Source organism: Piliocolobus tephrosceles, chromosome 13 (assembly GCF_002776525.5).
Source record: "Piliocolobus tephrosceles isolate RC106 chromosome 13, ASM277652v3, whole genome shotgun sequence".
NCBI lineage: Eukaryota > Metazoa > Chordata > Mammalia > Primates > Cercopithecidae > Piliocolobus > Piliocolobus tephrosceles.
Genome location: NC_045446.1, coordinates 107,532,553 through 107,545,791, shown reverse-complemented (window position 1 = coordinate 107,545,791; position 13,239 = coordinate 107,532,553). Strand labels below are relative to the sequence as shown.

General features: G+C 47.2%; 1 protein-coding gene across 2 annotated transcripts in view; it reads left to right on the top strand.

Annotated features, from left to right (window-relative positions):
* FXYD6 (FXYD domain containing ion transport regulator 6) overlaps positions 1-13,239 on the top strand; it is a 39,560-nt gene that overhangs the window by 11,562 nt on the left and 14,759 nt on the right. Inside the window, exon 2 of one of the 2 annotated variants that reach the window (XM_023208330.1) lies at positions 7,071-7,146. The exons of the other annotated variant lie outside the window; for it this stretch is intronic. Within the exon in view, the coding sequence (XP_023064098.1) occupies positions 7,071-7,146 (76 nt within the window). The remainder of the gene's footprint in view (positions 1-7,070; positions 7,147-13,239) is intronic. 2 annotated transcript variants of the gene reach the window in all.

The following is a 13,239-nucleotide window of genomic DNA, read 5'->3' as shown; positions in this document are numbered from 1 at the left end:
CTGTGTTTTAGCTATTGTGAATAATGCTGTTGTGAACATGGGTTTACAAATATCTCTTCAAGGCTCTATTTCCAATTCTTTTGGGTATACATCCAGAGGTGGAATTGCTGGATCATATGGGAATTCTATTTTTAATGTTTTAAGGAACCACTCTACCGTTTTCCACAGTAGTTATGCCATCTTACATTCCTAGCAACAGTACACAACGGTTCCAATTTCTCCACATCCTCACCAACACTTGTTATTTTCTTTCTTTTTTTTATAGTAGCTATCCTAACGGATATGAGGTGGTATCTCATTGTAGTTTTAATTTGCATTTTCATAATTATTATTGAGGTTAAGCATCGTTTCATGTGCTTGTTGGCCATTTGTGTATCTTCTTTGGAGAAGTGTTAGTTCAAGTTATTTGCTCATTTTTGAATTGGATTGTTTGCTTTTTTTGTTGTTGCGTTTTAGGATGTCTCTATTAATTCCTTATCAGATGTATGATTTGAAAATATTTCCTTCCACTCTGTGGTATTTTTACTCTGTCGATTGTGTCTTCTGATGCACAACATTTTTACTTTTTTATAAAGTCCAATTTTTCGGCCAGGTGTGGTGGCTCTTGCCTGTAATCCCAGCACTTTGGGAGGCCGAGGCTTGCAGATCACGAGGTCAGGAGTTCAAGACCAGCCTGACCCACATAGAGAAAACCCTGTCTCTACTGAAAATACAAAAATTAGCTGGGTATGGTGGCGGAAGTCTGGAATCCCAGCTACTCGGGAAGCTGAGGCAGGAGAATTGCTTGAACCCCGGAGGTGAAGGTTGCAGTGAGCTGAGATTGAGCCATTGCACTCCAGTATGGGCAACAAGGTGAGACTCCATCTCAAAAAAAAAAAAAAAAAAAAGTCCAATTTGTATATTTTTTTGTTTTGTTGGCTGTGCCTTTGTTGTCATATTTAAGAAACCATTGCCAGATCCAATATCATAAAGCTTTTGTTGTGTTTTTTCCGAAGAGTTTTAAGTTTTAGGTTTTAAGTGTAGGTCATGGATCCAGTTAGGTTAAATTGTGTGTATGGTGTTGAGTAAGGGTCTACCTTTATTCTTTTGCATGTATGCATCTGGTTTTCCTGGCACTTACTTGTTGAAAAGACTGTCTTTTCCCCATTGAATGGTCTTGGCACCCAAGTCAAAAATCTTTTGACCATACATGTGAGGGTTATTTCTGGACTTTATCCTACTCTATCGGTGTATATATGTCTGTTCTTATGTCACACACTGTTTTGATACTGTAGCCTTGTAGTAAAATTTGAAATCAGGAAGCTTGAGTCCTTCAACTTTGTTCTTTTTCAGGATTTTTTTGGCTATCCAGGGTCCCTTGACATTCCATGTGGATTTTAGCACAGATTTTTCTATTTCTACAAAAAAATGTCATCGGGATTTTGATAGGGATTGCATTAAATCTATAGATCATCTTGGATAGTATTAATTTCTTTAAAATATTAGGTCTTTAAATATACAAACATGGACTATTTTTTCCGTTTATTTACATCTTCTTTAATTTATTTGAGAAATGTTTCTATTGCATGAGTTTCTCACATTCTTGGTTAATTTCTAAATATGTTATTCCTTTTGATATTATGATATGGAATTGTTTTTTAGTTTCCTCTTCAGATTTTTTACCGTTAATGTATAGAAATGCAATTGTTTTTTGTGTGTTGACCTTGTGTCCTGCAACATTGCAGAGTTTATTAGTTCTTACAGTTTTTATGTGTGATCTTTAGGGTTTTCTATGTATAAGATGATACCATCTGTGAACAGAGATCATTTTACTTCTTCCTTTCCAATTTGGATGCCTTTTACTTATTTGTTTATTTTGCATAGTTGCTTTGGCTAGGACTTTCAATACTGTGTTAAATAGAAATGGTGAAAGTGGGCATCCTTGCCTTCTTCCTGATGTTAGAGGAAAAGCTTTAAGGCTTTCACCATTGAGTGTGATGTTTGCTGTGGTTTTTTTGTTTGTTTGTTTGTTTTGTTTTTTGTTTTTTTTTAACTTATGACTTATATTATGTTGAGGTACTTTCCTTCCATTCCTAATTTGTTGAATGTTTTCCTCATGGGAGGATGCTGATGTCAAATGCTTTTTCTGCATCAATTGAGATGATTGTGTGGTTTTTTTCTTTCCCTCCGTTTTGCTAATGTGGTATATTATATTGATTGATTTTCATATGTTAAACCATCTTTGCATTCCAGGAATAAATTGGGGCCTCTGATTTTATTTCCCTTAGTCCCTGCCCATTTCCACATGTGCCAGGGAGGCAGCAAGGAAGAGTGGAAGGTGTGTAGCACCAGCAGAATTAGTGACAGTTCCAGGTATGCTTTTGTTAGCTGTCGGGCCTTGGGCAATAGCATAAGCCTGAGCCTCTCTTTTTCTAATCTGTAAAATGGCAGTAATAACCAACATCCCATGGAGTTGTGATGTTTCTTTGAGCTAATGCTTGTCATGTTGTCTGGTGAATAAGGTGTTTTATAAATCATTGGTGATATTAACGCTATCACACCATCGTCCTCATCATCGTCCTCCTCCTCATCATCATCCCCTTTGACCAATGTGGGCAGGGAACAGGAATATATGCAACATGTAAGACACAGCAGCTCCCCTTTCTGTTTGACAGTCACAGATACACTGAAGGGCCCAGGGCTGAGGAACAAGAGTCCCTATCTTGATACATCTTGCTGTGACCTCCTCAACCCAAGCAGAGTAACAAGGCCATCTTAGGAACAGCACTTTGGTTTTGCAGGAGTCCATTTCGCCCTGCCTGTGTGTGTCAGGGCCCAGCCCTTCTAGAGAGATACCCTGAAGGGGCCCTTTGTGGGAGGCAGTGACTTCTCCTTGAATGACCTTGGTGAAGGAAGAAGATTGGGCATGGTGACCAGAGGAGGTGGCTGAAGACCTTGTGGGCTGGGCCTTGTTCTGGGATAGCCGCAGGCTCCTGGTCTCTGTCCAGCAGAGATACTGTGTCTTCTGGGCAGCAGCCCTGTAGCCAGGGAAGGGCGTGAGATGTTTTCTCCTAGGAACAGCAGCTGTCTGTTGACTTTGCCTTCTCAGACCCTGCCCTGGTGCATTTTCCTGTCTCTGCTTTTTGGCACATCTGTGTGAGTGGGGCACACAGGGCATGGTGGAGGCACCCAGGGCAGCCAAGGCCTCAGAGGGAGGAGGATGACGTGAGGCCTTGCTTGATGCTTCCTCCAAAGCCAATTCTCTTCTCTCAGCAGCCTCCACCTCTCCTGGCTTCACCGCCTGTGTCCCTCCTTCCCATTTTCCAGCTCAGCTTCTGCGGGGACTTGGCCCCTGGGCCAGCCTCTCCCATCCCGAAGCCTCTTTCTGTCTCTTTCCTTGGCGTGCCTCTGCCACTTCTTCCGGGGCATCGCCTTTTCAGTTTCTCCTCCTCCGGGCTTTCTCACCTCTCCTGCTGCCTCGTGTCCTCTGTCTGTCTTGCTTCTGTGTCTCTCATGGGGGCACCCTCAGTTTGGGCCTGGGAAGATGTGTCCCTTGCTTCAGCTGTCCCAGCCAGATGTGTCCTCCCTGGGCCACCTGTCTACAGCTCTGGATGACATAGGCCGTTTGTCTTGAGGCAGGAAAAGGCAGTGACCGGGAGCTGGTGTCAGGTGTGGGCCGAGGCCCCTCCACACCCTGTGACTGCATGAGGACCCTGGAGCCTTCCAGTGGTTGGAGGACAATGTTAGGAGGAAGGAAGGGAAGGGGGAGGAAGTCACTGCAGCCCTCCCCCTAGCCCCCATCTCTGTTTCTCTTTCCATTTTCCTGGAAAAGGTAGAAATGAAGGAGGAAGCCAAGGACAGAGCTGGGGAGTGATACAGTAATGATACTAACAGGTGATGCTTCTCCAGCAGTTGCTATTCCCCAGGCACTGCACCCAGCTCCGTCCACAGGCCGTCTCTTTTCATTGCAAATGACAGCAACAGAACTCCTTCTAGTTTAGGTGAAGCAGGGGTATATACAGTTTACAGAGCCAGACTCAGAAAGGGTGGGACCTCTGGTTTGGGAACACTGGAGCCTGAGGCACAGCTAGGAAGCTTTCCGGGCCCCTCCTCCCTGCCTCTCTCCCCTGCCAGCTCTGTACCTGTCAGCTGCTGGCCGACTTCTCCCCCAACAGACTCCTCCTCCTCCCATCCAGCAGGACGCTGAGGTCTTTTCTGCTGTGTCTTTTAGCTACAGGGGAGGAACTGAGATTGGCAGGCTCCTGTAGACCAGCAGGGTTGGAGTAGGGGCGGAGCAGGCTCCCTTCCAAAAGGGGATGCCATTCACAGAAGAGGGGACTGATGTGGGCACAAAGACCACCTCATCCGACCCTCACTGCTCCCGAGATGCATGCTTTTACTCCCGTCTTGCAGGTGCAGAAGCCAAGACTCTGAAAAGCCAAGTAACGCTCCCGAGATCACAGAGCCACGAGTGGCAGAGAGGAGGGAGAGCTGAGTGCTCAGAGCAAGGACCCTGGAGCCAGGTTGCTTGGGATTGAATGTAGGCTCTACTACTTTCTAGCTCTGGAATTTTGGGCAGGTTACTTAACCTTTCTGGCCTCAGTCTGCCCATCTGTGTAAAGGGAATGGTCATAATAATAGTTGCTTCTTAGGACTAGGGTAGAATGAGTTATATACATAAACCATTTAGAACAACACTTGGCATGGCATGAGCACCTTACGAATGTTACATATTGTTATCAGAGTGTTTTACAGTTTACAAAGAACCTTCACACGTATTTTCTCACTTGACCTTGATCATAGCCTTGGAAAGTGGACAAGGAAATGGACTGACAGATACTGCACTGATTCTGTGCTGCCTGCACCCCATGCTCTCACCCTCGGCCTAATCAGCTGCAGGGTTCTGCAACCTGTTTTAAAAAATCCCTCACCCGAATAAACAGCTCTCTGTCCAACAAGGGAGTATCAGTGCTTTCTCAGGGGTGAGCTGGCAGGATTGTACATTCTGCTGTCTCTCTAGCGCATGAATATGTATGAAGCTAGAGATGCTGGGAGCTTGGTTGGTAAATGTTCATCCAGAGGTGGGAGCCCCTGCGTTGTGACTCTGTGCAGAACTGGTTGGACTCTCTCGGGTAGTTGTGTCTTGCAGCCTCAGCCTGCAAGGACTGGGATGGGAATGAGAAAACAGGGTGGCAGCTACCTAGGGAAGCTGAGCCCTTCAAAGAACCACAGTGCAGGTGGTCCCTCACGGCTCTTTGCCCCCAACTGGATGTGATCCCTCGCTGTGAGGTGGGGCCCGAGGGCTGGAGTTTGGGGCTGGCTCTGGGATCGAAGGAAACCCACTCATAGCAGAAAAGCTCCCTGCCCTCCACCAACAGCCAGGCAGACAGAGCAGGGCTGAATCCAGAATCCTGCACTCATCCTCCAGGGCACCTCTCTTTCCCTGCCTCAGTTTCTTTCCCTGTAAAATGCGTTTGACGATAACAAAAGACCTTCGGCAGACATGAAGCCCAGCTCCTCACTCTCTCACACAGCAGAGCAAGCAGGTGATGAGAACAGGCCTTTCCCGCGACCCCAGCTGTGCGGTGAGGGTGAGCTTGGTGCAGGTGGCTATGGCCGTAGCGTGGATCTGAGTAGTGTATGACCAGACTAAGGATGAAAACAGGGAAGCCCTGGACTAAAAATTATCACAGACAGACTGGTCAGATGTACTGGGAGAGAGCTGGAATCTTTCTATTCCTAAGACCTTAGCAAGTCTCACTGGGAGGAAAATAGGAGGAGGGCAGTCTGATTGATTTGTGCTAAGCAAGAGCTTTTGGAGACAAGGGACTGGCTCTGAAGGCTGTTTAAGGCCTCCTTAGGTCTTGGATTTCATGAAAGGGCCACAGGTGCACATATCAGTGTGCATATACCATCGGGTTATGTTTAAGGATGAAGTGAGAATAAATATTTAAATCACTAAGAATAGTGCCTGGCCTGTATCGTTTGTCGTGATTATAATTATTACCTCTTGTATCCAGTACAGACCCCCAGACTGGGCCTCAAGTGTGGGTTTTTATCTCAGAATTTTTAGTTCCTCTTAGTTTCTTCTGTGGCATCCGTAGAAGGGCTCCTATGATGCAGGCGGACCTCTGTGTCCAGCCTTCAGGTTCAAGGCCGCTGCCTTGGGAGTGTGCAGTGTGAGTCAGAGGCGGGCTTTGTAAAGGCACAGGGAGCTCCAACCCTGGACCTCCCTCCTCAGGGGATTCACATTCACCACCCAGTGGCTCCACAGTGGCCTGCCAAACTGGGTGTGGCTGGACCCGGGGTCGGGACACACTGGCTTGGGGCGGGAGTCTTGCACAGTGCTAGGAGGCAGGAGCTGTATCTCGTAGCCCCATGAGCAAACGGACTTTTGAGCAGCCTCCCAGAAGGGGTTGAAATTGATGCAGAATCGGCTGGGTGTGGTGGCTCACATCTGCCATCCCAGCACTTCGGGAGGCTGAGGTGGGCGGATCACCAGAGGTGATCACCCCGGCCAATATGGCGAAACTCCATCTCTACTAAAAATACAAAAATTAGCTGGGTGTGGTGGCTCGCACCTGTAGTCCCAGCTACTCAGGAGGCAGGAGAATCGCTTGAGCCTGGGAGGAGGAGGTTGCAGTGAGCTGAGATCACACCACTGCACTCCAGCCTGGGACAGAGCGAGACCGTCAAAAAGAAAGAAAGAAAGAGAGAGAGAGAGAGAAAGAGAGGGAGGGAGGAAGGAAGGAACTGAAGCAGAATCGACCCTCCATTTTACAAAAACAAAGGATGAACCTGGGCCATGGCTCTGGGTCCCTGTGGCTTGGGAACTTTGACAGGAGAGTGTTTAGGGCACAAAGTTGGGGGTGTGAGGCTGAGTGTGGCCCTTACCCCTGTTTCCAAGCTGGTGGTCACACGGGACCCAAGGTGAGGGGAGAAAGCAGCCCTGACATGGAGCGGGAGTGAGGAGTGCCGGGCTCAGCCAGGAGGGACCCTGGGAAAGTCCCCCTGGAGCTCTGCTGGACATACATCCCCCAAGTGGATGATGACTGTCCTTTTGTCCTTCATTTTCCTTTTAATCCTGCAAGAGAACTTCAGCCAGAGCATCTGAGATGGGAAGCAGAAAAAGGATGGGCAGTTTGGAGAGGAAAAGCACAGCTGTGTGTGAGTGGGGAGGTACTTTGGTTGGATGCCAAGGGCACCCGGATGCCCCAGCCTGGATGGGAGGTAGGGAGACGCTGGAGTGGGGCTGGGGTGGGGTGCCAGGGAAGATCAAGGAGAAGAATATCCAGCCTCTCTAATACGGAGGCCTCTCTGGGATTCTTTATCATTTGTCTGAAAGCATTATGAGGCTTCAATTCCCATAAAAATAAAACACATTCCAAAGCCAAGCCAGGGGTTTGGGCATTCTCTGCTGGTTTGTACTGACCACTCCCCCAAGTCCCATTCATGAACATGGGGAATAGAACACTGACGGTAAGGCTGATAGAGTGCAGGCGCGGCCCTTTCATGGAAACAGAGGGCTAAGGAGGCCTTAAAAAGCCTTCGGAGCCAGTCCTTTATCTGCATGAGGTCTTGCTTAGCACAAATAGATCAGACAACTCTCCCCGTTTTCCTCCCAGACAGTAACACTTGCTAAGGTCTTAGGAATATAAAGATTCCTGGGCCGGTTGTGGTGGCTCATGCCTGTAATTCCAGTACTTTGGGAGGCTGAGGTGGGCAGATCACGAGGTCAAGAGATCGAGACCATCTTGGCCAACATGGTGAAACCCCGCCTCCACTAAAAATACAAAAATTAGCTGGGTGTGGTGTCACGTGCCTGTAATCCCAGCTACTCGGGAGGCTGAGACAGGAGAATCGCTTGAACCTGGGAGGTGGAGGTTGCAGTAAGCCAAGATCGTGCCACTGCACTCTAGCCTGGGCTACAGAGCGAGACTCTGTCTCAAAAACAAAAAAAGCTGGGATCACAGGCACGTAACACCACAAAAAAAAAAAAATTCCACCTCTTTCCCAGTACATCTGGCCAGTTTGTCTGTGATAATTTTCAGTCTGGGACCTCCCTGTTTTCATTCTTAGTCTGACCTTACGCAACGCAGATCCATGCTGCAGCACTAGCCACCAGCACGAAACTCACCACGTCACCCGGGGATAACGGGAAAGACCTGTTCTCATCGCCTGTTTGCTGTCCTGTGTGAGAGAGTGAGCAGTTGGGTCCCATTGCCTCCAGAAGACCTGTTCTAGATGTGATTCCATCCCTTGCCTTCCCTGAAGCCAGCACTGTCCCCTCTCATCTCCAGTCCAAGGTTGTTTTTCAATCCAAGGAGGCTGTCAGTGGCTTCTCTCCTGCCCTCTCGTGTCCCTGGCCACCCCATTCCTGCAGGGCCTCACCTTCTTCCCTGGCTCCAGTCGGGCTGCCCCACTTCCCTTTGGCATTGCTCAGCCTTCCTTTCCTCTGTTCCTCCTGGCCGCTGCTCTGCCAGCCCTGTCCTGCCCACCTCCCAATCCCAGCACATCAAAACAGCAATCAGGAGTGGGAGGTGTATGTTCTGAGCCCTGCCCCGCCCCTGAATAACTGGATGAATCAGATACCTCATCTCTCTTTGGGCCCCAATTTTCACAAATAAAAAGCAGGAGCCCAATCACTGTAACCGACTGTGATGAATTGTGTGATGCTAACTCCAGCTGGTAGACCTCACATCTTGGTTATACTCAATATATACACAGTCGAATCTTTTTTAAATAGACTTCTTGGTTGCAAAGATCTAGATACGTCATAGGCTAAATCATATCCCTTCGCATATAATAATAGTCTAGGATAACCAGTTAGACTAAACTGTGGGGCTTAGGCATTCTGCAACCCTATCAAAGGCCCCATTCTGGGATGATCTGTCTGAAGTGAGACCTCATCTTTCTTTGGGGCATCCTGCTAAGACCCAGGTCCGGTGACCCCTCAGGGCTTGTCATCCGTGGGCTGAGCTTGCAGGAAGGCAAGCAGGTGGGATGCCAGGGGAGGCGAGTGAAGCTTCGGGAGCAGGGGGAGGGAGGGATGAGGGTGAGATAATGAAGTTTCACTGTAATTTGGAGCCTCTGCATTTTCAAGGGAGGTTGTTTCTGAGTTATTTTCACAATGGAACTGGGTATTCTGATCTACCTCACTGCTGTGTGGAATCAAAAATAATAGAGCATGTTGCTATATCATCAACTAGTGGCTTCTCTTTCTGAGCAGTTTTTACCCAGCAATTAAGTGAAATTATGTGACTCAGTATGGGAAGATAATTGCCGGAGAAACTCTTCTGATTGCTTTCTCCCGCACATGCAGCCAGCAACCAAGCAGGAGGATCAGAGAGGAAAATTAACATGGAAGTGCTGCTGCCACCCGAAACCTCAGCTGCTTGCCAATGTGGAGATAAATGAGAGCATGGAAAGGAGAGGAAAAATGAGCGGAAATGGAATTTGTTCTCATAATACACTCTAGAGGAGGCAGCAATGTGTGATTGGTTCCATTCTCCAGAGGGGGAGAGTGATCCAAACGGTCTAGAGGGGAAGAGTTGGGCAGCAGGAGAGAGAGGCAGCCAGGGAGTCCCCCACTCCAGCAATGATGAGTTCTCAGGCCCCCTTTGCCGGTGAGCCAGGTCCTCAGGCCCGCAGGCAAAGGTCCAGGGCCCAGTGCCCATGCAGCAGTGCACGCCCTGTTCCTGTGCCCTCTCCACTCACTTCAGCCTTGGATCTCCCTCCGCCAGTGACTCCTTCTTCCTCTCTTCCATCTACTCCTTAGACTCTCTCGCCTGGAACTGAGATTTATCATCGCCAAGCCTCTTACCCTCCCCACCCCAGCCAGCCTCCAGCAGCCCGGCTTCCTCCCTGGAAGGAGGGGGAAAGGAATGCGTGGTCACTGGGAGGGTGGGAGGTGCGGAGGGGTGGTATATGAGACGGAAGGGAAGCCAAGCTGGGTGCAGCTGTGAGACAAAGGCATTCTGTGGCCCTTCAAAGGTTCTGTGTGTGCACTTGGCCACTCGACTCAGGGGCAGCGCCAGCAGTATCACCGATGAGATTTTTAAAAATGGGTTTAGGGCCCACCCCCCAGCCCCTGAGGGGGCCCATGCTGAGGTGTGGTTGATGTAGCCCAGGCTGGGACAGCAGCTTGGAGTAGAGAATTGGTCACTTTTCAAATTTGTGACAGTATTTCTTTTCACACTGTAACTTGATCAGAAATATTTTCTTTAGAATACAAAGGCAGGTCTTAACTCTTTAGCTTGGCACTCAAGAGCCTCTGCAATCTGATTCCAACCCTCTTATCTGAGTTCTCACCACCTACCCCGTCATACTTTACTCCAGCTGGGTTGTTCACTGTTTTGGAAGGGATCTTACACTAGAAATGGCAGCTACTTGGTAGGTTGCTGTCACAGCTCCCTCACAGGCAATGCAGACATTACTGGTGGATGAAGGCCATCTCCTGTTGAACCTCATTTGGGGAAGCCACTTTGGACAGCTACTACTGAATGAAATGCCTTAAGGCTCAACTTGAACTGATCTTGAACTTGAACTGTGTCTCATTTGTTACTCCTACTTCCTATTTCCCCTCTGACTGCTTTTGCTCGTGCTGTCTTCTCTGCTGGAATGCCTTTCCTCTACTCTCTCCCTCCCCCGTCTGTCAAAATCCTACCCTGCTCTTAAGGTTCAGCTGGAATGTCAGTTCCTCCATGCAAACTTCCCTGGCTCCCTGTTGAGCTCTCTGCTCCCCTTCTCTGTCTTTCTGGACTATTGTGCATGGCGTCTCTACCTCTTGGGAAGTTCTCTTCGTATTTGCTGATGGATCAGAGCCCTTTGCCGCCAAATCCTACCTCTCCTTGGTAGCTGAGGCTGTATCTTGTTCACCTACTTATCCTTTGCAGAGCCCATAATAGTATGGCCCTTTCTAGCAGTTCAGTGTTTACTTGTATAATGAATTTGAACCTGAGAATCAATGGAGGTGATTGTTGGGGTTTGAAAGGAAGGCACAGCAGCAACCTGAACTGCTGCCCATTGTGCCTGGTGGCCCAGAGCCGTTGACATGTGCTTTCCCTATTCCCAGGGGCAGGAGGAGCCCTATTGCCAACACCACAGGCCCTCTTCCGGCTAGAGCTGGTCAAGAAGACACTATGGGAAGCCTGGTCCATTTGTCCCTCCCTCTGTTGCCTCACATCCAATATTCACACCATGGCCCCTAAGATTTGAAGACCTTAATGTGTTGTTTCATCTTCCACATCTTGACTCCAGTCTTGCTCCTCACTGGCTGAGAAAGGAGCAGGTGTAATTTGGAGATGGGGCTTGGGCTAGGAAGTAGCAGTAAACTGGAGAAAGAAAGAGAGAAGGAGAGAGGGAGGGAGATGTTTTACAAACAGCAGATGCTCAAAACTTACTTTATTTCATACTTTGGTTGAAGATATTTTAGGACTGTATGACTGCCTGAATCATAAGGGGACTTTCCATTATAAAATAATTAATCCCAGGCTTATTGTTACACAGCTTGGTTTAAAGAAGGAATGAAAATCATCCAATCATAAGTCACTGTTACTCTCCCCACACCAAACACTACCAAAAAGACAGAACAAAACAAAAGTCCCATGAGATAACTGGGCCAGGCATGGTGGCTTATGCCTGAAATCCCAACACTTCAGGAGGCTGAGCCAGAAAGATCACATGAGGTCAGAAGTTCGAGACCCAGCCTGGCCAACATAGTGAAACCCTGTCTCTACTAAAAATACAAAAATTAGCTGGGCATGGTGGCTCATGTTTGTAGTTCCAGCTACTAGGGAGGCCGAGGCAGGAGGATCACTTGAACTTGGGAGGTGGAGGTTGCAATGAGCCGAGATTGTGCCACTGTACTCCAGCCTGAGTGACACAGTGAGATTCTGTCTCAAACAAAACAAAACAAAACAGAAACTAGCACTGGAGTATGTGAAGCATAGCCAGAACTTAAGCCATAGCTGTACTTAGAGTGAACACTCGTTGACATTACTGCATTCTGTAGGCTAATCAGCATTGAGCCCATCTAGGTTGGGAAGCCAAACCTGAGACTACCTGCATGAAGCTGAGAACTCTTGAGAGGGACTAAAGTGATCTCAGGTTGGTATCTGCTGCCCCCAGCCTGACCCCAGCCATGAAAAAGCAAAACAAATGCTCTCTGAAAGAAAGTGCCCCATTTTAAGACTGTCAGTTTCCCACAGATTAAAATGTAGCAAACATGAGCTCACAATCAAATATATTACCAAACACAAGAAAAAACAAGTCACTGTGATTGAGAGGCACAGAAACAAAATGTAGATTTTGACCCCCAAGGATTTAAGAGTTTGGAATTATCAGATACAGAATATAAAATAACTGTAAGAAATGTTAAAATAATAAATGATGAGAACACAAAATGAGTGAACAACAAAGACTAACACAAATGACCAGGCAATTTCAAAAAGAACCAGATAGAACCTTTAGAAATTAATAATATGACCATTGAAACACAAAAGTAAATGAATGGGTTAAGCAGCAAATAAATACAGTTAAAAAGGAAGTCAGAAAATGGAAAACAAATATGAAATAATTACCTGGAATGTAGCACAGAGAAACAAGGAAGTGGAAAATATGAAAGAGCAGTTAAGTGATATGGAGAATAGAATGAGGATGTCTAACCTGCTTCTAGTCACAGTCTCAGAAAGAGAAAATGGGAAGAATGGAGGAGAGGCCATATTTGAAGAGGTAATGGCTTAGAGTTTTTCATAACAATGAAAAGGATGAACCTATATAGGTAAAGGACTTTCAAGTCTGATGAAATCCACAACAATCAGTTCTATGTTGTGTTTCAGACTTGCGATGAAACTCACAACAGCAAACACACACACACACACACACACACACATACACACAATAAATAAATAAAAGGAGGTAGAGAAGAAAGATAGGACATCTATAAAGGAATGATGATATAAGCAGCAGACTTCTCAACAGCAATCATGGAAGCCAGATGGCAGTGGAATAACATCTTAAAAGTGCAGAGCAAAAATAATTATCAGCCTAGAATTGTATACATAGCCAAACTACCTTTCAAGGATAGGATTATATTAGTTTTCTACTGCTGCATAACAAATGATCACAGACCCAGCAGCTTAAAGCAACACATATTTATTATGTCATGGCTTCTTTAGGTCAGAGGTCTGGCACAGCTTAGCTGAATTTTCTGCTTCAGCATCACACCGAGCTACAGTCTAGGTGCTGGCTAAGGTTGTG